This window comes from Cnephaeus nilssonii, assembly GCF_951640355.1.
Source record: "Cnephaeus nilssonii genome assembly, chromosome: 24".
In the NCBI taxonomy this organism is placed as follows: Eukaryota; Metazoa; Chordata; class Mammalia; order Chiroptera; family Vespertilionidae; genus Cnephaeus; species Cnephaeus nilssonii.
In genome coordinates this window covers 12944077-12966650 of record NC_137095.1, presented here as the reverse complement: position 1 = coordinate 12966650, position 22574 = coordinate 12944077, and the positions used below count along the sequence as shown (strand labels likewise).

General features: G+C 50.9%; 1 protein-coding gene across 1 annotated transcript in view; it reads right to left on the bottom strand.

The window, feature by feature from the left end:
- AGBL1 (AGBL carboxypeptidase 1) overlaps window positions 1-22574 on the bottom strand; it is a gene marked incomplete at its 3' end in the record, with an annotated part of 254689 nt that overhangs the window by 57486 nt on the left and 174629 nt on the right. The window contains exon 22 of the mRNA XM_079764228.1: window positions 2312-2475. Coding sequence (XP_079620354.1) covers window positions 2312-2475 — 164 coding nt within the window. The remainder of the gene's footprint in view (window positions 1-2311; window positions 2476-22574) is intronic.

Here is a 22574-nt window from a genome sequence, read left to right as displayed (position 1 = left end):
CAGAGGGATGTCCGACTGCCCGTTTATTGGAGAGGGTGCAGGCTGGGCTGAGGGACACCCGCCTCTAGTTTCTTTATAAAAACACAACAACAACAAACACAAGATGCCAAACAGGCCCAAGACTCCGGGCGCTGGGGGTGTGGGAGGGACCAAGGACGGCGGGGGGAAGTGGTTGGGGTGTCAAAACCACAGAAATTGGCCGCAGCCACTCCAGGGAGAGAGGTCTGTGCTTACCTACGTTGCCATGGTCTAGGATCTACAGCAGTGGTCGGCAAACTCACGAGTCCACAGAGCCAAATAGCAACCGTACAACGGCTGAAATTTCTTTGGAGAGCCACATTTTTTAAACTTAAACTTCTTCTCACGCCACTTCGTCAAAACAGACTCGCCCAGGCCGTGGTGTTTTGTGGAAGAGCCACACTCAAGGGGCCAACGAGCCGCATGTGGCTCGCGAGCCGCGGTTTGCCGACCACGGATCTACAGCAATGGGATGGGCACGTTCATGAGTGCACGTGGGTAATTAACTATCAGGGAAACCAGCGCCCCCGAAGCACGACCAATGGATGCCGCTAGACCGTGCCAGGCTTACCCCAACCGGCGACGGGGTGAGAAGTAGCCGGGAATAGCAATCCGAACAGCGGCAGGAGGAAAACGAGTGAAAATGAGCTGGGAATCAGACAGACGCGAGGCACGTGGCGAGATTTTCCCATCATTCATTGGGAGGCACTTCCTCCCCCAGCAACTCCCCGGCTCCGTCCATCATCCATGCCCTCGCTCGGAAGGTGGCCAAGGTCTGAGCCTGGTGTTCCCCGACGTTTCCTGGTCCTCGCTTTCCCCGCGTGGGCCGTTAGCATCCCTGCCGCCCCCTGGGTCTGCTTCGGTCAAGTCTGAAAGAGGTGTCGACCGTGAAGGGCTTATTTGGATAATGGCTCTCCCCCTCTTGACCCGCTCATGGTCGCCACAGCCCTCAGAGACCCGCCGCTCCCAGCCACGGGCTCAGCCAGGCTCAGCCGGGCTCAGCCGGGCTCCCCGGGCCAGCGTGTCAATCGCCTTTACATGGTTCCTCTCACCGTCTGAGAAGCGAAGTCGCTATTTAAGAAAAGAGGATGAAAACATTTCTTGCCCCCAAGTGCCTAGATATTGGCAAGCCTAGTGTCCCCCTACCTTTTTTTTTTTTTTTTAATTTCAGAGAGGACGGGAGAGGGAGAGAGAGGTAGAAACATCAATGAAGAGAGAGAATCACGGATCGGCTGCCTCCCGCACACCCCTTACTGGGGATTGAGCCCATAACCTGGGCATGTGCCCTGACCGGGAATCAAACCCAGGACCCTTCAGTCCCCAGGCCAATGCTCTATCCACTGAGCCAAACCAGCTAGGGCTCTCCATTTTTTTTTTTCTTGCCAAGTAAAGGATGACTCCAAATGATACCCATACATACACAAGCATAACTGGCATACAGTAGGTCCTGGGGTTACGACGGAGATCCGTTCCTACGGCGCGGTGTAACGCGGTTTTCGCCGTAAGTCGGAACCCACCTACATAAGCACCTACAACACTCACATGGAGTACAGACACAGCAGTAATGAAGTGAAACAGTAAAAAAAAATTTAAAAAGAAAGATAATTCCTGACCTTTACTTGTGGTAAATAAGTGATAAAAAACATAAAGCACCTGTGTACATACGTTAAAATGACAGAACTTTTTTTTTTAATAAATGGGAGATGGCGACGTAACCACAAAACAACGTACGTCGAGTCCAAGGTAACCTGAGGACTGCGTGTACCTATATATATATAAAAAGCCAGCGTCCGTGATGACCAGGACGACTAAACGACCGGTCACCATGCAGTGAATTGAACACCTCTCGGTCCCTCCGCCGCGGCCCACAGGCTCCAATCACAGCAAGGTGGGCGGGGCGGCAGGAGGGTGGGCGGGGCTGCGAGCAGCGGCGGGCTACCGTGCAATTTCACGCGCTGGGCCTCTAGTATAAACATAAGCCGCCTCTTCTCACCATCAGCACAATGTGTTCACAACGCACATTTACAGACACACATATCCAACAAAATACAAACGCATCTGCATCGGATGTGCGTGCGCACGCAGCATTTTCCCCATGTTCCCGGCAGGAAGTGAGGATGCCGGGGCGGTGGCTGACGTGAAGATCCCGCAACCTTACCTTCCTCCGGCGGCTCCTCCAGATTCGTTCTCTGTCCAAGACCTCTACGTCTGCTGGACTCCGCTCTCTGACACCTCCCCCGCCCCGTGGAAACACAGAGGTACCCATCCCGCCACGCCCCTGCGAGCATCCTACCTGCGCAGCTGCTGGTCCAGAGCCCCGTCCTGGGCGTTCAGCAGGGACGCCGCGCGGGCCAGGAGCTGCCGGCTGCAGCTGGCGGACTTGAGCTCCAACAGGAGGAGGCCCAGGCAGAACATGGCGCCCATCTCCTCCAGCTCCCGGGTCCCCAACTGCAGACCCTTTGGCGAGAGAGAAAGAGGCCGACCGTGAGCAGGCTGAGCGAGGACCATCGGAGACGGGGAGGGAGGCCTCCTGGACGCACACCCGCCACGGGGATGGGGAGCGGACGGTATTTCTCGGGCACAGTCCCGTGGGTTTCGTCGTGCGCTTTGTGGACGGACGGATGGATCTGGGGCTGCGTTGCCTGGACACCTGGGGTTGCACAAAAGTACCCCGAAGGCAGGAGGGTGGGTCAGGGTGCAACAGTCATCTCCCCCCAAACCGAGGTCAAAGCAGTCGAGTTTAAGAACAGTTTGCTGCCCGGCTGGCATGGCTCAGTGGTTAGAGCATCGACCTAGGAACCAGGAGGCCACGGTTTGATGCCCAGTCAGGGCGCATGCCCAGGTTGCAGGCTCCATCCCCATCCAGTAGGGGGGCGTGCAGGAGGCAATCAATCAATGATGTTTCTATCTCTCTCTTCCTCTCCCTTCCTCTCAGAAATCAATGGAAATATATTTAAAAATAAAAAAAAGAGGAGCTCACGGCTGCCCTGGCCAGCGTAGCTCTGTGTAGAGCATCAGCCCACACGCCAAAGGGTGGCAGGTTTGATTCCTGGTCAAGGGCAGGTACCTGGGTTGCAGGTTCAATCCCCAGTCCCCAGGTTAGGGCACCTGTGGGAGGCAACCAATCAATGTACCTCTCTCATATCTGTCACCTCTCTCTCTCTCTCTCTCTTTCTCTCTCTCCCTCCCTCCCTCCCTCCCTCCCTCCCTCCCTCCCTCTTATTCTTTCTCTCTCCCTTCCTCCCTCTCTAAAAATCAATGGAAAAAATATCCTTGGGTGAGGATTTAAAAAAAAAGAAAAGATTTCACTGCTGAAACCAAAGTTTGTGAACAGTCTTACTAAGAAATACCCTTTATTCTTCTTCCACACAGTTATCAACCAGGGGAGAAAAATGAGGGAGGATCCTTCAATGCCAGGGCTGCCACTGAATGCCTTGCCTTGGAGGGGAAGTGATCTGACCTATCAGCACCTCCATGTTCCCATCTGTATAATGGGAATAACGATGAACATTATAATAATACTCCCTCTCTCATGGAACCGCTGAGGTCATTCGGTGAGTTTGTAATCGATAATACACTCAGATTATAACGTGGCCCATAGCACACCATCCAAGTGGTCATTATTATCACCAATAATAGCAAATACTTATTGACAAGCAACAGCCAAAATAATAGTTGATACACACAGTCTTCCTTAAAACCACGGCCAAAACTAGGGCCTGCTCTCAGGACTGTCATTTGTCATTGCTTGACAAGTTTCAAACAATTCAATAAGAAGAAAAAAAAATGAGTCATAAATAGTAGGAAAATAAATCACATGATCATTATCTGAGGACTGATTATGGGCTAAGACCAAAGAAATGAAGCGAAACAGAAACTGCATTAGATATAAGACAAGAACTGAGTAAGTAGACAAGTTACAAATTAAATATCCCCAAAATCAATTTTCTTCCTATAAACCTGCAAAGTAAATTATTAAGGATAATAAAAATTCCATTCACAGGAGCAGCACGGCTATACAGTATCTAGGAATGGAATTTAATAGTAAAATACCCCAAAGGCTGCATGATGAACCCCGGGAGTTTACCAACGGATAACAAGGGAAATTTAAATAAATGAAGAAATGGGCTGAATTCTGAGAAAGCAAGGCCCAATCCCATGTAATATCTATTCTCCTTATGCTAGTCTATCAAAGCATAGGAAATCAAAACTCCACTGGGCAATGTCAGACTTGGCAAACGAATTCCACTTTAGAAGACCCCATGGCAAACATATCCAGTAATATTCTCAGATTAAAGAGTAAAAAAAAAAAAAAAATGGCCCAGATGGCGTGGCTCAGTGGTTGAGCATCGACCTATGAACCAGGAGGTCACAGTTCAATTCCCCGTCAGGGGCACATGCCCGGGCTGTGGGCTCGATACCAAGTGGGGGTGTGCAGGAGGCAGTCAATCGATGATTCTCTCTCACCATTGATGTTTCTTTCTCTCCCTCTCTCTCTCTCTCCCTTCCTCTCTGAAATCAATAAAAAAAATAAATACATATTTTTAATCCTCACCTGAGGATATTTTTCCATTGATTTTTATAGAGAATGGAAGAGAGGGAAAGACAGAGACGAATATCGATGTGAGAGAAACACGGCAATTGTTTGCCTCCTGCACGTGCCCCGATCAGGGCCTGGGCTGGGGAGGAGCCTGCAACTGAGGCACATGCATGCCCTTGACCGGAATCGAACCCGGGACCCTTTAGTCTGCAGGCTGATGCTCTATCCCAATGATCGGAAAACTCATTAGTCCACAGAGCCAAATATCAACAGTACAACGACTGAAATTTCTTTGGAGAGCCACATTTTTCAAACTTAAACTTCTTCTAACGCCACTTCTTCAAAAATAGACTCGCCCAGGCCGTGGTATTTTGTGGAAGAGCCACACTCAAGGGGCCAAAGAGCCGCATGTGGCTCGCGAGCCGCAGTTTGCTGACCACGGCTCTATCCACTAAGCCAAACTGGCTGGGGCAAAAATATCTTATTTTTTTAATAAAAATAAAAAATAAAACGTTTAAGCACTTGGAGTTCATTCAAATTCCAGAAATTAGTCTTAAGGGTAAAGGTGAGCAGGAGAGATTGGGAATAAGTGAGGCGAGGGATTAATTTAAAAATCGTGGCTTCCTACTGCCCTCTGACCTCCCCCGCCACCTACCCGCACCTGCTTCCTGTGTGGTCCAAACAGCCCACCAGTAACGGGCCCCTTTTGCACGGAACCCGTCGCTGACCCTGCGTGACGCGGGAGTTACATCCCGGCCGCCACTTCCCCCAGATCTAGCCCCTGAACAGAGTTCTCTTCCTCTGGAATGAGCCTGCAGGCCGACCGCAGGACTCCCAGCTCTTCAGCGACAGAAGTTCAGACTGGAAGGAGCCTGTGATATGCAAATAGACGCTTTCATCTCCGTGCAAGGCCAGGCTTCCCTCAGTCCAGGGTTGGTAGTGAACCTGGACGTGGATGGGGCTGGCGCTTTGAGAGGGAGGTGTGAGGAGGTCCCTCTGACTCAAGCACGTCAAACTCACAGGCTCACACGGGCCCAATAAACAAGGTTTAGGTGTATGTGGCCGCAAGAAAACAAAAGCTTCCTGCCCTGACCGGTTTGGCTCAGTGGACAGAGCGTCGGCCTGTGGACTAAAAGGTCCCAGGTTCGATTCCCGTCAAGGGCATGTACCTTGGTGGCGGGCACATCCCCAGTAGGAGGTGTGCAGGAGGCAGCTGATCGATGTTTCTCTCTCATCGATGTTTCTGACTCTCTATCCCTCTCCCTTCCTCTCTGTAAAAAAACAAACAAACACAACACAACAAAACAAAAGCTTCCATGTTCATAGGAACGTGGGTTTATTTCGATAGAGACATGCTGAATGCAAAGGGCTGAGATAAATGAGTCCAAGTTAACATAAAGTAATAGAACATTTTAACAAAAATTAGTATTTTTTTCTCGAACATTCACTTAGCAGGCACTGAATAACGGCACAAATGAATACGCGTAACGCAAATAAACCTATTTTTCTTGTTTTCTGAAAGTGAAATATTTCCTGTTGCGTACACCAAACAAGTCAGTCCAAGGCTAATGGCGTGGCCATCGGCTGCTAAAATATTCGCTGCTGGTATTAGTGGAGAGAAATGGTGCAACGTAAGGCGCGTAAGGGAAATGAATGCAACACGATGATAGTCATCAGTCATTAGCGAATGTTGTAGTTTGTTATTAATAATCATGTATAACAGGATACTGTAAAAATTAAGTCACGAAGTTTTTATTAAAACGTTTCTTATATCCCGTTATATTGGCTGGGCCGCAAAAATGTTCCTCGTGGGCCTCAAGCGGCCCGCGGGCCGTCAGTTTGACATGCCTGCCCTAACTCCTATGCTGCAATGTTGGGAAGCTCCAGGGTTAGACCTAACCAAAGGTCACGAGGAGGAGAGACCCAGTCTCTCGGGGTGGGGGGCAGGTACCCTCCGGGGTGGGGGGAGGAGGGGTGTATCATTGCTATTCCTGGGACTTTCCCATAGAGGATTCCTCTTCCTTCTCACTCACTCCTGTAAGGACCGCTCGCCCCAGCGCTTCGTCAGGATGCTGAGACTGCTTCCAGGAACGATACCAAAGGCACCGAGTTCTTACTGCTATGTCTTCACTAGACCTGAAGGCGTCGGATGCGAAACCTCAAAAGCAAGACAGAGTCCGGCCGGCAAGGCTCCATCAGTGGTTGAGCGTCTGCCTATGGACCAGCGATGAGAGACAATCATGGATCGGCTGCCTCCCCGACGCCCCCTCCTGGGGATCGAGCCCACCACCCAGGCACGTGTCCTCGACCGGGAATCGAACCGTGGCCTCCTGACTCACAGGTCGGCGCTCAACCACTGAGCCACGCGGACCGGGCCAGGTCAGAGCATTTATTTCTACAAGACACTGTTCCCCAGGGCAGGGGTCGGCAAACCGCGGCTCGCGAGCCACATGCGGCTCTTTGGCCCCTTGAGAGTACCGCAATCAGATTGAGGACGTTTTTTAGCAAAGGCCAGCTTAGGAGTACCCGAATTAAGTTAATAACAATGCACCTACCTATATAGTTCACGTTTAAAAAAACGTGGCTCTCCAAAGAAATGTCAATCGTTGTCCTGTTGCTATTTGGCTCTGTGGACGGATGAGTTTGCCGACCACCGGCCCAGGAATCCGAAAAAGTCCCCTGCACTTAGCGTGGACACCAAGTCTTTCCCTGGCATGTTTATATCCTTCCCTGAGTCCCTTTCCCAACCCGTGGGATAATAGATTTCCGCTCCCAGCGTCACCCCTAATCGATAGGTGTGTATACACACCCATACACACACATAAGCAGTGTCTGCATCTCGTAGCTTTCCACACGCCCCCCCACGCCTGCCCGAGGCTGGGTATAAATAAATCGACAGCCTGGTTCCCCACTCGGGCCGCCAGAGAACGCTGCTTTCGAATACTAATCAGGAGCACCAGCGAAAGGAGGACAGCCCCTGTCAGGCGGCGGCAGAAACCCCGCGCTTGCCGGGGCCAGGAAACCAATTAGCCAGAAGCAACTCGGTTGGCTTTCGGGGCCTGGGCTACCGGCTGTGTCCTAGTTCAGCGTCTCCTGATCTGATACGACGGGGGGCGGGGGGGGGGGGCGGGGGGGGGGAGACGGGTCACGTAGGCTGCAGGACTGCGATGGAGAAAGGAGCTTATTAGCCAAAGAAATGAAACTGACAGCTCAGCCGGCGCCGCTCCGTGGCTGAGCGTCGACCTAGGAACCAGGAGGTCGCGGTTCGATTCCCGGTCAGGGGCACAGGCCCGGGTGGCGGGCTCGATCCCCAGTGGGGGTCGTGCAGGAGGCAGCCGATCCATGATTCTCGTCACTGATGTTTCTATTTCTCTCCCTATCTCTCTGAAATCAACAAAAATATGCATTTTTTTTTTTTAAAAAGGGAAGGAAATGAAACTGATAAACGAGAGGGGTGAGGGGGTGAGAAGCAGTCGTTGGTGTGAAAGGAAATAAAGGTCAGAGAACCAACGTGGAGGAGGTAGGAGAGAGAGCTGGGAGAAGAGACTTAAAAAAGCAAAGGCAAATAGGATGTCATAAGGTGGGGAGGGGAAAAAAAACAAAAGTCTAGGTCCGTGGTCGGCAAACTGCGGCTCGCGAGCCACATGCGGCTCTTTGGCCCCTTGAGTGTGGCTCTTCCACAAAATACCACGGCCTGGGCGAGTCTGTTTTGAAGAAGTGGCGTTCGAAGACGTTTAAGTTTTAAAAATTCGGCTCTCAAAAGGAATTTCAATCGTTGTCCTGTTGGTATTTGGCTCTGTGGACTAATGAGTTTGCTGACCACGGGTCTAGGACATAAAAGCTATTCTTAGTTGCCCGGATGGCATGGCTCAGTGGCTGAGTGTCCACCTAGGAACCAGGAGGTCACGGTTCGATTCTCCATCAGGGCACATGCCTGGGTTGTGGGCTCGATCCCCAGTAGGGGGCATGCAGGAGGCAGCTGATCCATGATTCTCTCTCATTGTGGATGTTTCTCTCTGTCCCTCTCCCTTCCTCTCTGACATCAATAAAAAATATATTAAAAAAAAAAAAAAAGATGTTACACTCCCACAGAGCAAAACCAGATCGAGAGGGATCCCAGAGCGGCCATCGTGGGTGCCTGAGGCCACAGGATGCTCCCATCTGATTTGATGGTTCCTGACGCCTTCAGTCAGGGGAGGATGTGTCTGGTCTCTGTTTCCCCGTGGCTGGCTGGCTGGCTGGCGTGGCAGGGCCAGGTCATCAGGAAAGCCTTCCCCTGAAAGGCACTGGGAGGTCAATGACCACAGCCCTCCTCCAAGGAGAACGTCAGCGACCCCTAGGGGACAGGCTTAGAATAACAAGAGATGCTGACATGCCGTCTTGGTCCCTGCCATCTGCTATCTCCTAGGAACACGTGTGAATCCTCATGTAAAAGTTAAAAAAAAACACCAAAACACCACGGCGGTGCACTCTATACAGCTTCACTCAGGGTCCAGGACTCATGAATATCATCTCTATTTCTCTTTTTATTGAATTCAGACAGGAAAGGAGAGGGAGAAAGAGAGAGAGAAACATCCATGATGAAAGAGAATCATGGATCAGCTGTCTCCTGCACACTCCACCCTGGGGATTGAGCCCACAACCCGGGCATGTGGCCTTGACTGGAATTGAACTTGGGACCCTTCAGTCCACAGGCTGATGCTCTATCCACTGAGTTTAGGGCTGTAAAAGTTTTTTTAAAAACGCACTGCGGTGCACTCTATACACCTTTGCTCAGGGTCCAGGACTCATGAATATCATCTCTATTTTTTTTAAATATATATATTTTATTGAATTCAGAGAGGAAAGGAGAGGGAGAGACAGAGAGAGAAACATCAATGATGAGATTAAGAGAGGATCATGGATCGGCTGCCTCCTGCACGCCCCCTACTGGGGATGGAGCCTGCAACCCGGGCATGTGTCCTGACCGGGAATCGAACCGTGACCTACTGGTCCATAGGTCGACGCTCAACCACTGAGCCACGCCGGCCGTAACTATTTCTTTACAAGATGGGTGCACTGAATACAAGTCTGTGGACAAAGAGTGACAGACCGCTGCTGAATCCAGTTGACAAGAGTGTTTCCCTGTGTTTGCTTTAGGGCCCGTGCAATATTTTTCTAAATGAAATGACTTACCCGTGTCATAAAAATTAGAACTGTTGGCATTCTAAATAAGTATACTTTTAAATATTTTTTATTGATTTCAGAGAGGAAGGGAGAGAGGGAGAGAGAGAGAAACATCCATGATGAGAGAGAATCATGGATCGGCTGCCTCCTGTACGCCCCCTACTGGGGATCCAGCCTACAACCCAGGCATGTGTCCTCACTGGGAATCAAACGGTGACCTCCTGGTTCCTAGGTCGACGCTCAACCACTGAGCCACACTGGCCGGGCTCGGGCCTCATCCACGTGTAAGACTGTCTCGGGCAAAGACACTGTTCTCAGCATTGCGTGTACGGCTGGACTGGAGACCACCGGGACCCACAAAGGCCTTTCTGTAGCTTCTCAACTGGGACCCCAAAGAACCCTGGGCCTCCCCACCAGACCCACCCAAAGTGGAACCCCGAGGCTGAGGTCCATCTGAGGAGATGCGTTTTTTTAGCACGAGGATCGTACGCCCATCTGAGAATGACGTAATGGGGCTGTGTGTTGGAGGGACACAGGATATCCAGGAGACGGAATCACGAAAACGCTCGAGTGAGTCGTATTAGACTCTCCTCCTCCTCCTCCGCAGCAAGCCAATTTGGAGATTGGAACCCAGAAGTGGCCGGGGATTTACAAACTCACGCCAGGGTTTCCTGCTCCCTCTCAAGAATCACTGCTCGGCCAATGAACTGTGAAGCCCATCACATCCCCAAGTCAGACTCTGCGGGATTTGTCCTTGGCAGAGAGCCGCGGGGCGAGACCGGCCGCAGGCGACAGAAAATCAGCCGAGGCCCACGTGTCTAATTCAGAATCCGGAGGCCCGAGCGACGCGGGTGCCTGGGCAGGAAGAATCTAGACAGAGTGCCGAGGCCACGCTGCCCGCCAAGTTGTGATTCGACCTTAGTTATTGGAGCGCAACAAATCTAAACCTTGCAGGTCTTTCACCTTGGAGTTGTTAATCCAGGTGTTGTTTTTCCTTTGCCTTTTTAATTTTCTTAAAAAAATATACTGGAGGCCCGGTGCACGAGATTTGTGCACTCAGGGGTTGGGGGTGTGGGCGGGGAGGAGGTCCCTCAGCCCAGCCTGTGCCCACTCACAGTCCAGGGGCCCTCGGGGGATGTCTAACTGACGGCTTAGGCCAGTAGACGGCAAACTCATTAGTCAACAGAGCCAAATATCAACAGCACAACGATTGAAATTTCTTTTGAGAGCCACATTTTTTAAACTTAAACTTCTTCGGACGCCACTTCTTCAGAAATAGACTCGCCCAGGCCATGGTATTTTGTGGAAGAGCCACACTCAAGGGGCCCAAGAGCCGCATGTGGCTCGCGAGCCGCAGTTTGCCGACCACTGGCTTAGGCCCACTCCCAGCAGTCGGACATCCTTAGCGCTGCCACGGAGATGGGAGAGGCTCCCGCCACGGCTGCTGTGGCCGGCTTCTGGCTGAGCAGCGCTCCCCCTGTGGGAGCACACTGATCACCAGGGGGCAGCACCTGCATTGAGCGTCTGCCCCCTAGTGGTCAGTGCACACCATAGTGACCGGTTGTTCTGCCATCTGGTCGATTTGCATATTAGCCTTTTATTATACAGGATTTTTATTCATTTCAGAGGGGAAAGGAGAGGAAGAGAGAGAGAGAGAAACATCCATGATGAGAGAGAATCATGGATAGGCTGCCTCCTGCACACCTCACACTGGGGATGGAGCCCGCAACCTGAGCATCTGCCATGACCAGGAATCGAACCCTGATCTCCTGGTTCATCGGTGGATACTCAACCCTGAGTATCCACACCAACCCGGCTCAATTTTTTTTTTTTTGAATTTAAAAAAACTCAACTCCAGAGAGAATTCAACAGAAGTATACAACAGAAACCAATATGTCCTTTGCCAATGTTTAACACCTTACCACATTTCCTTGCTATCTGAACACCCAGGCACAGACAAATATGTGTATATGTATATTACTTTTACTGAATTATTTTTTAAAATATATTTATCTTTATTTCAGAGAGGAAGGGAGAGAGAGATAGAAACATGAATGATGAGAGAGAATCATTGGTTGGCTGCCTCCTACATGCCCCCTACTGGGGATCGAGCCCGCAACCTGGGCATGTGCCCTTGCCCAGAATCGAACCTGGGACCCTTCCGTCCGCAGGCCGATGCTCTATCCACTGAGCAAAACCGGCTAGGGCAGGGGTCGGCAAACCATGGCTCGCGAGCCACACGCGGCTCTTTGGCCCCTTGAGTGTGGCTCTTCCACAAAATACCACGTCCTGGGTGAGTCTATTTTAAAGAAGTGGCATTAGAAGAAGTTTAAGTTTAAAAAATGTGGCTCTCAAAAGAAATTTCAATCGTTGTACTGTTGATATTTGGCTCTGTTGACTAATGAGTTTGCCGACCACGGGGCTAGGGTGTACTGAACTATTTTAAAGTAACTTTCCGACTCCATAGTATTTGACTCCTAAACACATCATCTCTTAAGAATAGTGCAATATTTTTTAGGAGAAGGAACAAGGAGACATTATTTTATGCATAAGACCATCTCGCATTCACTCAAAACATTTAACACTGATAAAATATTAATAAAATATTATTACACAGCTCACAGTCAAATTTCCCCAGTTTTATGACCCATTTGGTTGCTCCAGCGTCACATTGTCCTTTTATCTAGAATAGCCCTTCAGCTTTTTGTCTGCTTGCCTTTCTGGTGTCTCATGATATTGAATGTTTTCTGGGGGTTTTTTTGTTTGTTTGTTTTTAAGCAATTCGGTCAATGATTTTATAGTCCATTCCACCCAAAAAAATAAAAAACAGATCTCACAAATTTGGTGTGGAATGAAAGGTGCTAGACATGAGTGAGCCCAGCAGGTGTGGCCCGGTGGTTACGCGTGAACCCATGAACCCGGAGGTTACGGTTTACTTCCGGGTCAGGGCACATGCCTGGGTTGAGGCTCAGTCCCCAATGTGAGGTGTGCAGGGGGGGTGGAAGGCAGCCAGTCTATGATTCTCTCTCGTCACTGATGTTTCTATCTCTCTCTCCCGCTCCCTTTTTAAAAAAAGATGCTATAAAAAATAAAACAATAAAATAAAAAATTAAAAAAAATAAAAAGATGCTAGACATGATCCACGACAAAAACAGGTGGGACTCACCTCTGCTGTTAGAGGTAAGGTTGCAGGTACCTACAGGAGTTAGTGATTGCACCTGCAAAGAGCTCACGGAGCCTGGGGCTGATTGGATTAAGGACATGCCCCCCCCCCCTCCCCGGTCTAATCAAGATAAACTCTAGCCTTGATTACTTAAAAACACCACAGCCCTACCCTGGAAATAGAGGCAAGACCGGTAACCAGGGCTGGAGGCAGTGAGGGAACCCACAGTGTTTGAATGGAGTTTAGTGGGACACAAACCAGCCCTAATCCCCCAAATTAGACATCGTATAAATATTCTACATTATTGGCTCAATAGAAATTTCAAAAACAGCTTCGTAAGCTCGAACCACAGGAATGAAAAGCTACCATTAACAGCCTACGGAGCCAGAGAGTAAACGCATCATAAAAAGCGCAGACTCTTTAGAAACTATCTTAAATGAGACCATTACAAATTCACGTCATAATTATAAGCATGCATACATTCAGATTCTTAATACCTTTTTATTAATTAATAATATGTTTTCAATTATCAAGGATTTAGAAAAACACTATAAAAGCCCTCTCCAGGAAAGCAGGAGAGAATGACAAAAGGTAGCAAAAATTAATTACTGAAAAAAAAAATGTGTGAACCAGCAGATGAGTAAATCTAAGAATTAGTTCTTTAAAAAAAAAACCAGACAGAAACCAAGAATTTTTAAGAAGTCTTACAAATCTAATTAAGAGAGCAATCAAACAATATAGGAAAAACTTCTCTTATAGTACCGAAGCCAAATTAAATTCTCGATATCGTTATTTTTTTTTTCGATATCGTTATTTTGATTCAACAAGAGCACCAAGAATATGGTAATATAGAGGCACATAGGTGATAAAAAATATAAGAACATCATCCAAAATGTTGACTACCACATTTTAAAATCAGGACAAAATGGATCATAATACCCTTGGGAAGGTATAAATTATGGGTAGGGGTTGGGAGGAGGAGGGGTAAGGAAGGGAAGATAGGAGATATCTGTTATATGTATATATAAAAAAAGATATAAAATGGCCTCAATAAGACATAGGAAACCTAAAGAGATCAATAAACATAGACAAATGGGGGGGGAAAAAAACAACAACAAACATGCCCCAAACATATTGGAAGCCTAAATGTTTTAAAAAAGTAGATGCTCTCCGTCGAACTACGGACTGAAGGGCCCCGGGTTCGATTCCGGTCAAGGGCACATGCCTAGGTGGCGGGCTCGATCCCCAGTAGGGGGCGTGCAGGAGGCAGCCGACCCATGATTCTCTCTCATCATGGATGTTTCTCTCTCCCTCTTCCGTCTTCTCTGAAATCAATAAAAAATATATATATTTTTTAAAAAAAGGTAGATGCTCTCCATTTTTAAAGTCCTTCCTTTCGGCGACAGTGGAGGCTGCCTTTCCGACATCCTACCTTTCCCTCCCCTCCCGGCCAAGGGCCAGGGAAGTGGGCTCACCTGTGCCTCCAGGGCGCGCTCTGCCTGTTTTATCTGATCGCCGCACGAGGTTCTCTCCTCTCAGGATAGGCGTCGGCGAACTCACACAGGACCCGATCCCACTGAGGCCTCGGGGTGGCTACAGAGCACAGACCCCTCAACACAAGACGTGGGGACGTCCGAGGTGTCCCATGGGCGCCTCAAAGAGAAGTCAGGCCTCTCCCCTGGGACTAAGGGGGCCATTTGGCTCCCATAAGCAAGGAGCCAGCCTGTCGAGGGCGGTCACCCCAGACGGCAGAATGGAGGCGCGAAAAGACACCAAGACGGTGTCGTCAGAGGGTCACAGAATCCAACCAACCTCACAACCGCCCCCGTCTATAAGGACATGACCCATTTCTAATATTTTCATGTTTTAAAATATATTTTTATTGATTTCAGAGAGGAACGGAGAGGGGGAGAGAGAGAGAGAAGCATCCATGATGAGAGAGAAGCATGGATCGGCTGCCTCCTGCACGCCCCACATTGGGGATCGAGCCCACAACCCGGGCATGTGCCCTGACCGGGAATCGAACTGGGACCTCCTGGTTCATAGGTCGATGCTCAACCACTGAGCCACACCGGCCGGGCATAAACCCATTTTTTTTTAAAGTATGAATTCGTTTACCTCTTGCATGTAAATATATGCACACAGTTGTGACTGCCACATCGGAAGGAGGGAGCAGTCCGTGGGATCGGAAGCGGACTCGGGGGGTCAGTGCCAGCCACGGGATGGAGTTGTAGAAGGTGCGGATGGTGCCGGATAATTGGCCCAAATGGGGAAAAGCCACACACCTGGTGTCAGAACGGGACGTACCCACTGTGTTTCCTTTCAGAAGGGCAAGGGAGGGTTTTTTATTTGTTTTGTTTGTTTTTTAAATAAGACACCAAAAGAACAGCTCGTGAAGGCCAAAGCCTGACCCACCTGGTCTAGGTCCAGTTAGGAACCGTGGCTGACCCATCACAGTACATCCCACAGAGAGTGAGTGAGAAGTCGAGCCTCATTCTGATTTCACACAGGGAAGAATGTACCTGCACGACTTACAACGACCAAAAAAAAAAAGTAGACTAAAAATAGGAAGAGCACCGGTGAGTCCATGAGAAAGTCACGCTTTTTAGAAACCCAGAAAAATGTGCCAAGAATGTGAACACGTCTCGGGGGAAAAAAAAACCAAAAAGCAAACAGAAAAACCACCAACAAACACAGCAATAACCCCCAAGCACGTGAAATGTGCTTGACCTCCTTTAGCAATAAGCAACATTGGAAGGAAGATCACATGGAAATAGATTTCGCCTCCACCACGCAAGCAAAACTTAAGAAGTCAGAGATCCTACGTATTGTCGAAGAAATGAAGTGTGACATTTCTTCTAATGCTGGGGGGGGGGGGGGGAGGGAGCTAGGATAACTACTTTGGGGTTTATTCAACAAAACCACACATATTCATACCCTGGGACTCAACAAGGTAACACCTCCATAGATACGCCTCAGAGACATTTTTGCGAATATATACCCCGAGACAGGCATGAACAAGACTAGTTAAAGCAAGCCCCCCAGCCGGTGTGGCTCAGTGCACAGAGCGTCGGCCTGCGGCCTGAAGGGTCCCAGGTTCGATTCCGGTCAAGGGCAGGTGCCTCGGTTGCAGGGTCCCCGGCCCTGGTCGGGGCCTACGCGGAAGGCAACCTATAGATGTGTCTCTTTCACATCAGCGTTTTCTCTCTGTCTTTCCCTCTCTCTTCCACTCTCTCTAAAAATCAATGGAAAAATATCCTCAGGGGAGGATTAAACAAAGAAGAAGAAGACTATTCAAAGCAATATCGTCCATACGTGTAAAACCATTAAAAAAAAACCCCCAAAACAAACCCCACTAGGCACTGAGGATGTCAGGGATGGGTCCACGGTGGCACCGTGACCTTCTGACATACCTGACGGCAGGGGGTCTTTGGCCTTGTCCCCTCAGCTCTTCCTTGTGGTCGCAAAGGGGCTGCCACGGCTCCAGCCATCACGTCCGATCCTCGGCCCAGGCCTGTCCCCGAACCTGGGTTACGGCTGTTTGCATTCCGTAAGGGGCCGGGCAGAAGCTCCACGCTTTCCAGCCCAACGCGCTGCTGTCCAGTCCAACATGTCCGGTCCAGGTCTCCCCCCCGCGCCCCCATATTCAACGTCTTTTCCATCTTAGTCCATCCTCCTCATGCTCCAGGGCCGTAACCCTTGCACTCTGAGGTGCCTCAGCAAAACGAGCACGAATTTCGCCCCAGCCGGTGTGGCTCAGTGGATATAGAGCGTCGGCCCGCGGACTGGAGGGTCCCGGGTTCAATGCCGCTCGGACCACGGTGGCAGGCTCCATCCCCGGCCCAGGCCCAGCTCGGGCCACATGCAGGACATCGATATTTCTCTCTGCCTTTCCCGCTCTCTTCCGCGCTCTTTAAGTATCAATGGAAACATATTCTCAGGTGAGGATGAAACACACACACGCACACACAGCACCCATGTCTTTCTCCTTCTTCGCAATCCCGCGGAGGGAAGGTTCCTTCTCACCGGCCGCCGCGGCCACCTCAGCACTTTCACGTGTTCCTTCCTAGGAAGCGCGTCCCGGCTTCTCTGAACCGCCGCCGCCCCCATTCTCGTACTTTGGGGGGCCGCTATGAAGGAAAGTAAGGGCTCCGTGACCAAAACCACCTCGATACCGAGAGTCGGTAGCCGACCTGGCATCTAAGATGGCGGCCGAGCGTCTAACGCCGTGGGGTCCCGGCGTGGGGAGCGTGGAGACGCAGAAGAGCGCAGTCACGTCCCAACTCCCGCGAGATTTCACCCCGCTGCGTGGCAAGGCAGGTGGTTCCAGTAATGAACCCTCCGTGCCACGCAGGGCGTCCCAGAAAAACGCGTACACACTTTGAATGGCTCTACAGTCGGTGTTTATGTTTATGTGTTCATTTTTAAAAAATATATTTTTATTGATTTCAGAGAGGGAGGGAGAGGGAGAGAGAGAGAAACATCCATGATGAGAGAGAATCGTGGATCGGCTGCCTCCTGCACGCCCCCCACTGGGGATGGAGCCCCCAACCCAGGCATGTGCCCTGACCGGGACTCGAACCGTGACCTCCTGGTTCATGGGTCGATGCTCAACCACGGAGCCACGCCAGCTGGGGCTAACGTTGGTGTTTACTCACTTGCAGTTCATTTTCAAAGTTTGAAAAGGAATCCACGGAAATGAATACATTATCTGTTGTGTCGACACCTGTTTTCAAACTAATGACCGTTCCGGGGCCCAGGCGTTGCTGATAACGCCAAGCAGCGGCATCGCGAACCCCAAGAATAATTTCGTTAGGTATCTGAGTGTCCTCGTTCGTGGATTGTTGCTGGTTCTTGTGTGTGTGTGTGTGTGTGTGTGTGTGTGTGTGTGTGTTTTCAAAAATATGTTTTTATTGATTTTTTTTAGAGAAAAAGGAAGGGCGAGGGATAGAGAGACAGAAACATCGATGAGAGAGAAATATCATGAATCGGCTGCCTCCTGCACGCCCTACAGGGGATCGAGCCCACAACCCCGGCATGTGCCCCGACCAGAAATCGAACCGGTGGCTTTTTAATTTTTTTTTTTCGGTTAATCCTCCCTGGAGGACATTTTCCCATTGATTTTCAGAGAGACTGGAAGGAAGGGGGAGAGACACAGAGAAAGAAACACCGATGTGAGAGAGACACATCGAATGGTTGCCTCCTGTATGCGCCCCGACCAAAGCTGAGATGGAACCTACCACCTAGGCCAGTGGTCGGCAAACTGCGGCTCGCGAGCCACCTGCGGCTCTTTGGCCCCCTGAGTGTGGCTCTTCCACAAAACACCACGGCCTGGGCGAGTCTATTTTGAAGAAGTGGCGTTAGAAGAAGTTTACGTTTAAGAAATTTGGCTCTCAGAAGAAATGTCAATCGTTGTACTGTTGATGTTTGGCTCTGTTGACTCAAGAGTTTGCCGGCCACTGACTTAGGCACATGCCTTTGGCCGGAATCGAACCCGGGACCCTTACCGTCCGCAGGCCGATGCTCTATCCACTGAACCACGCCGGCCCAGCCAGGCTGGCTCACTTGGTCAGTGCTTGGCCCGCAGTCTCGCCCACAACCAGGACCAGGACAGCATTAACGGTGTAAATGTTCTGGTTTCCTACGGCCCAAGGCACACACCCAAACAGGCCACGGTCAGGTTCCCTCCACACGGAGGCAGCCGGACAGACATACAGATACCGCCCCCCCGCCCCTCCCGCGGTGACCCTCATCCTGACGGCATTGAAGAAGAATCCATTCAAGGGGAGCCTTTCGGTCTCTTCAAAGCACCGAACGGGAAAGTTAGAAGACGCTGGATGTAACGGGCAGCTGGCAACAATATATCTGCAATCGCAACAAGCTTTCCTTCGGCGGCGACGCCCCCTGGTCCCGCCTCTATTAACGCCGGGCCAACCCGTCCTCCTAATGAGTCACACCAGAGTGTGATGGCCAGACGCCCCGCCAGTGGTCGGCAAACTTCGGCTCGCGAGCCGTGGCGGGCACATCGGTTTGCCGACCACGGCCTTAGGCTATTGGGACCACCCTCTAAGTAACCAAGCTACCCGGCCAGGGCTCAGCAAGCAGGTTTTAGGTACATAGGTGAAGCAAATCTCACTTAATGTTTCTATCATCCCTGCGTTGTGGGTTCGATCCCCATCTTGTCTATGGGGAACCAGGCACAGAGAAATACCCATAATGCAACTGCAAATAAGAGAGGGAGTTGGAGTTCCGTCTAGGTCTTCTGTTTTGTTTTGTTTTTTTTTTCTTTTTGTTTTTTTAATATATTTTATTGATTTTTTACAGAGAGGAAGGGAGAGGGATAGAGAGTTAGAAACATCGATGAGAGAGAAACATCCATCAGCTGCTTCCTGTACACTCCCTACTGGGGATGTGCCCGCAACCAAGGTACATGCCCTTGACCGGAATCGAACCTGGGACCTTTCAATCCACAGACCGACGCTCTATCCACTGAGCCAAACCGGTTTCGGCTTGTTTTTTTTTTCTTTTAAAGATATTTTTATTAATTTCAGAGAGGAAGGGAGAGGGAGAGAGAGAGAGAGAAACATCCATGATGAGAGAGAATCATGGATCGGCTGCCTCCTGCACACTCCCTCCTGGGGATGGAGCCTACAACCGGAGCATGTGCCCTTGACGGGAATCGAACCTGGGACCCTTCAGCCCGCAGGCCGACGCTCTATCCACTGAGCCAAGCCGGCTAGGGCCCGTCGAGGTCTTCTCACGGACTATTCAAAGGCCCTTACCACGAGCTCGGCGGTTCTAAGTGTGGCCACTGGAGCAGCAAGCAGCACCCACTTGCCCTCAGACCTGCTGAACCTGAAACTCGGGGCGGGGGGGGGGGGGGAGGACCCCAGGGGGTGGGTCTTGGGGTGTGCGAGGGGCTGCACCAGCCCCCGCTGCCTGCCTCTCCTTGTCCCTCCTCAGCACCGGGTGGGGAGACAGAGGATGCCTGCGGCCTTCTCTTCCTCTTTAACCGTTGCCATGACCACGGCTTTCCTAAACAGCCCTGTGTTTGTGCGTTTCCCTTTCTGCATTCAGCAAACAGGCGTCGCACGCCCTCGGCGGGCGGGGCCCAGCGTGGAGGCGAGGAACGGCAAGGCACAGACGGACAGAGCGGCTCTGTGTCCCCCGGGAAGGACGGGAGGTGGGAGCGGCAGGCCTCGAAGGCCACGGAGATTTTTCTCATCAGCCCCCGGGGGCGGGGGGGGCCTTGCCTCCCAGATCCTCCAAAATCCCCATCCTCCCTTTACGCCCTCCCCCGAGCCCTCCCCAGGGTTCCAGGGTATCCGTCTTCTTTTCTCTTCAGCTACTGCCTCCTGTTCTTTTCCTCAAAGCCTCCGACTCCCCCCGATTCCTGTGCCTCTCCTAAGAGCACCTTGGCGTGGCCCAGTGGTTGAGCATCGACCTAGGGACCGGGAGGTCACGGTTCGATGATGATGGTCGAGGGCATTGACCTCGGCTGCAGGCTCAATCCCCGGCCCTGGTGGGGGCATGTGCAGGAGGCAACCAATCTGTGTCCCTCTCACATCGATGTTTCTCTCTCTCTCTCTCTCTCTCTCTCTCTCTTTCTCTCTCTCTGTCTCCCCCCCCCCCCTTCCTTCCACTCTCTCTAAATATCAATGGGAAAAGTATCCTTGGGTGAGGATTTACAACACAACAACAGAAAGCTGGATAATAAATGAAAAAGAAAAACAAACAAACAAAATGACACAAGCCAGGTCACACGGGCTTGAAGAAAGCAGTCAGCCAGCCCGGGCCGGTGTGGCTCAGTGGATAGAGCGTCGGCCTGCGGACTGAAGGGTCCCGGGTCCGATTCCCGGCCAGGGCACATGCCCGGGTTGCAGGCTTGATATCCCCAGTGGAGGGACGTGAAGGAGGCAGCCGATCAATGATTCCCTCTCATCATGTTCCTATCTCTCTCTCTCCCTTCCTCTTTGAAATGAATAACAAATATATATATATATATATATATATATATATTAAAGAAAGAAAAGAAAGCAGAGCCAACACCCAAATCACTATTTCTTTTTATTTATTTTTTTTAAATATATATATTTTTTATTGATTTTTTACAGAGAGGAAGAGAGAGGGATAGAGAGCTAGAAACATCGATCAGCTGCCTCTTGCACACACCCCACTGGGGATGTGCCCGAAACCAAGGTAAATGCCCTTGACCGGAATCGAACCTGGGACCCTTGAGTCTGCAGGCCGACTCTCTATCCACTGAGCCAAACCGGTTTCGGCATAAATCACTATTTCTTATCTCCCTGCCAGATCCTTCTCCAGAAAAATGATGTAAACCCCTTCAGTGTGGCAAACTGGGTCTGAGGATCTGACCACCAGTGACGGAGCCAGTCCTGAGCCAGCCACGGCTGCCCCAGCCCCTCCCCCCTCCCCCCCTCGTGCAAGCAGCCAGCATTCAGCTGACCTGGGACACAGGGAGCCTCACAGGCCAGGGAGCAACCGAGAGGCATTCTGGCCGGTGCCTGGGACAGTGACAGGCTGGGCCCCCGGGCAGTGTCGGCAGGAGAGAGGGGCTGTGAGCCTCCCTGGGTCTCACCGGTCAGACCTTTCCTCTCTGAGGGAGTGTGTCCCGAGTGTCTGGGCAGCTGTGACACCCTGTGGCCAGGTTGGCTCATCACAGCTGAGCATCCCTTCCCAAAGCAGCCCCCGAGACAGGTGGGGGGGAGGGGGAACTGCTCGCCTGGGCTTGTGGGGGATGCGGCCTTTGAGTTTCAGTTCCCACTCACTCTTCCTCCACTGCCTGGCCCCACTTCTATGATGTATCTTCTATTCTATATACACACGGAGGGGCCAGCAGATTATTATGATCTCTGAACGCATACTAATCTGGCCACTCAGTGTATATCCTATATAATAAAAGGCTAATATGCAAATTGTCCCCTCGACCAGGAGTTCGACCAGCAGGCAGGCCGGCCAACCGCCCATGTCCCCTCCCCCTGGCCAGGCTGGCCGGACCCCACCCATGCACAAATTCATGCACTGGGCCTCTAATACACACACACACACACACACACACACACACACACACACACACACTGAGTGGCCAGATTATTATGTGTTCAGACATCATAATAATCTGGCCACTCAGTTTATATACACTAGTGGCCCGGTGCATGAAATTCGTGCACATTAAAAGGGAGTTAATTAGAGGAAATATTTTAATATTGCTATTTGCCCTTTCTCTATCATAGAGGTGTCAGAGATGAAAGAAAATTAGTAAAATGTATATGAAAATCTCCCTCCTGTCAGAGTCTGGGGTGGGCTGTGGGACTCAGAGTCAAGTCCCCGCCCACACACATGCACCTCGAAATCACGGGAGACCCAGACCCAGCGGCCCCAACCCTGTCAAGCTTCGCAGGGTGGAGGGCGCGGCCTCAGGTCCCCTGGCCCGGGTGCAAGGGTGTGAGGGTGCGAGGGCATGACGACCATTTGCATATTAGCTCTTTATTATATAGGATATTTGCCAGGCCCATGTAGTTTAGTGGTTGAGTGTCAAAACCCATCAACCAGGAGGTCACGGTTCGATTCCCAGTCCCTGCACATGCCCAGGTTGCAGGCTCGATCCCCAGTAGGGGGCGTGCAAGAGGCAGCTGACCAATGATTCTCTCATCATTGGTGTTCCTA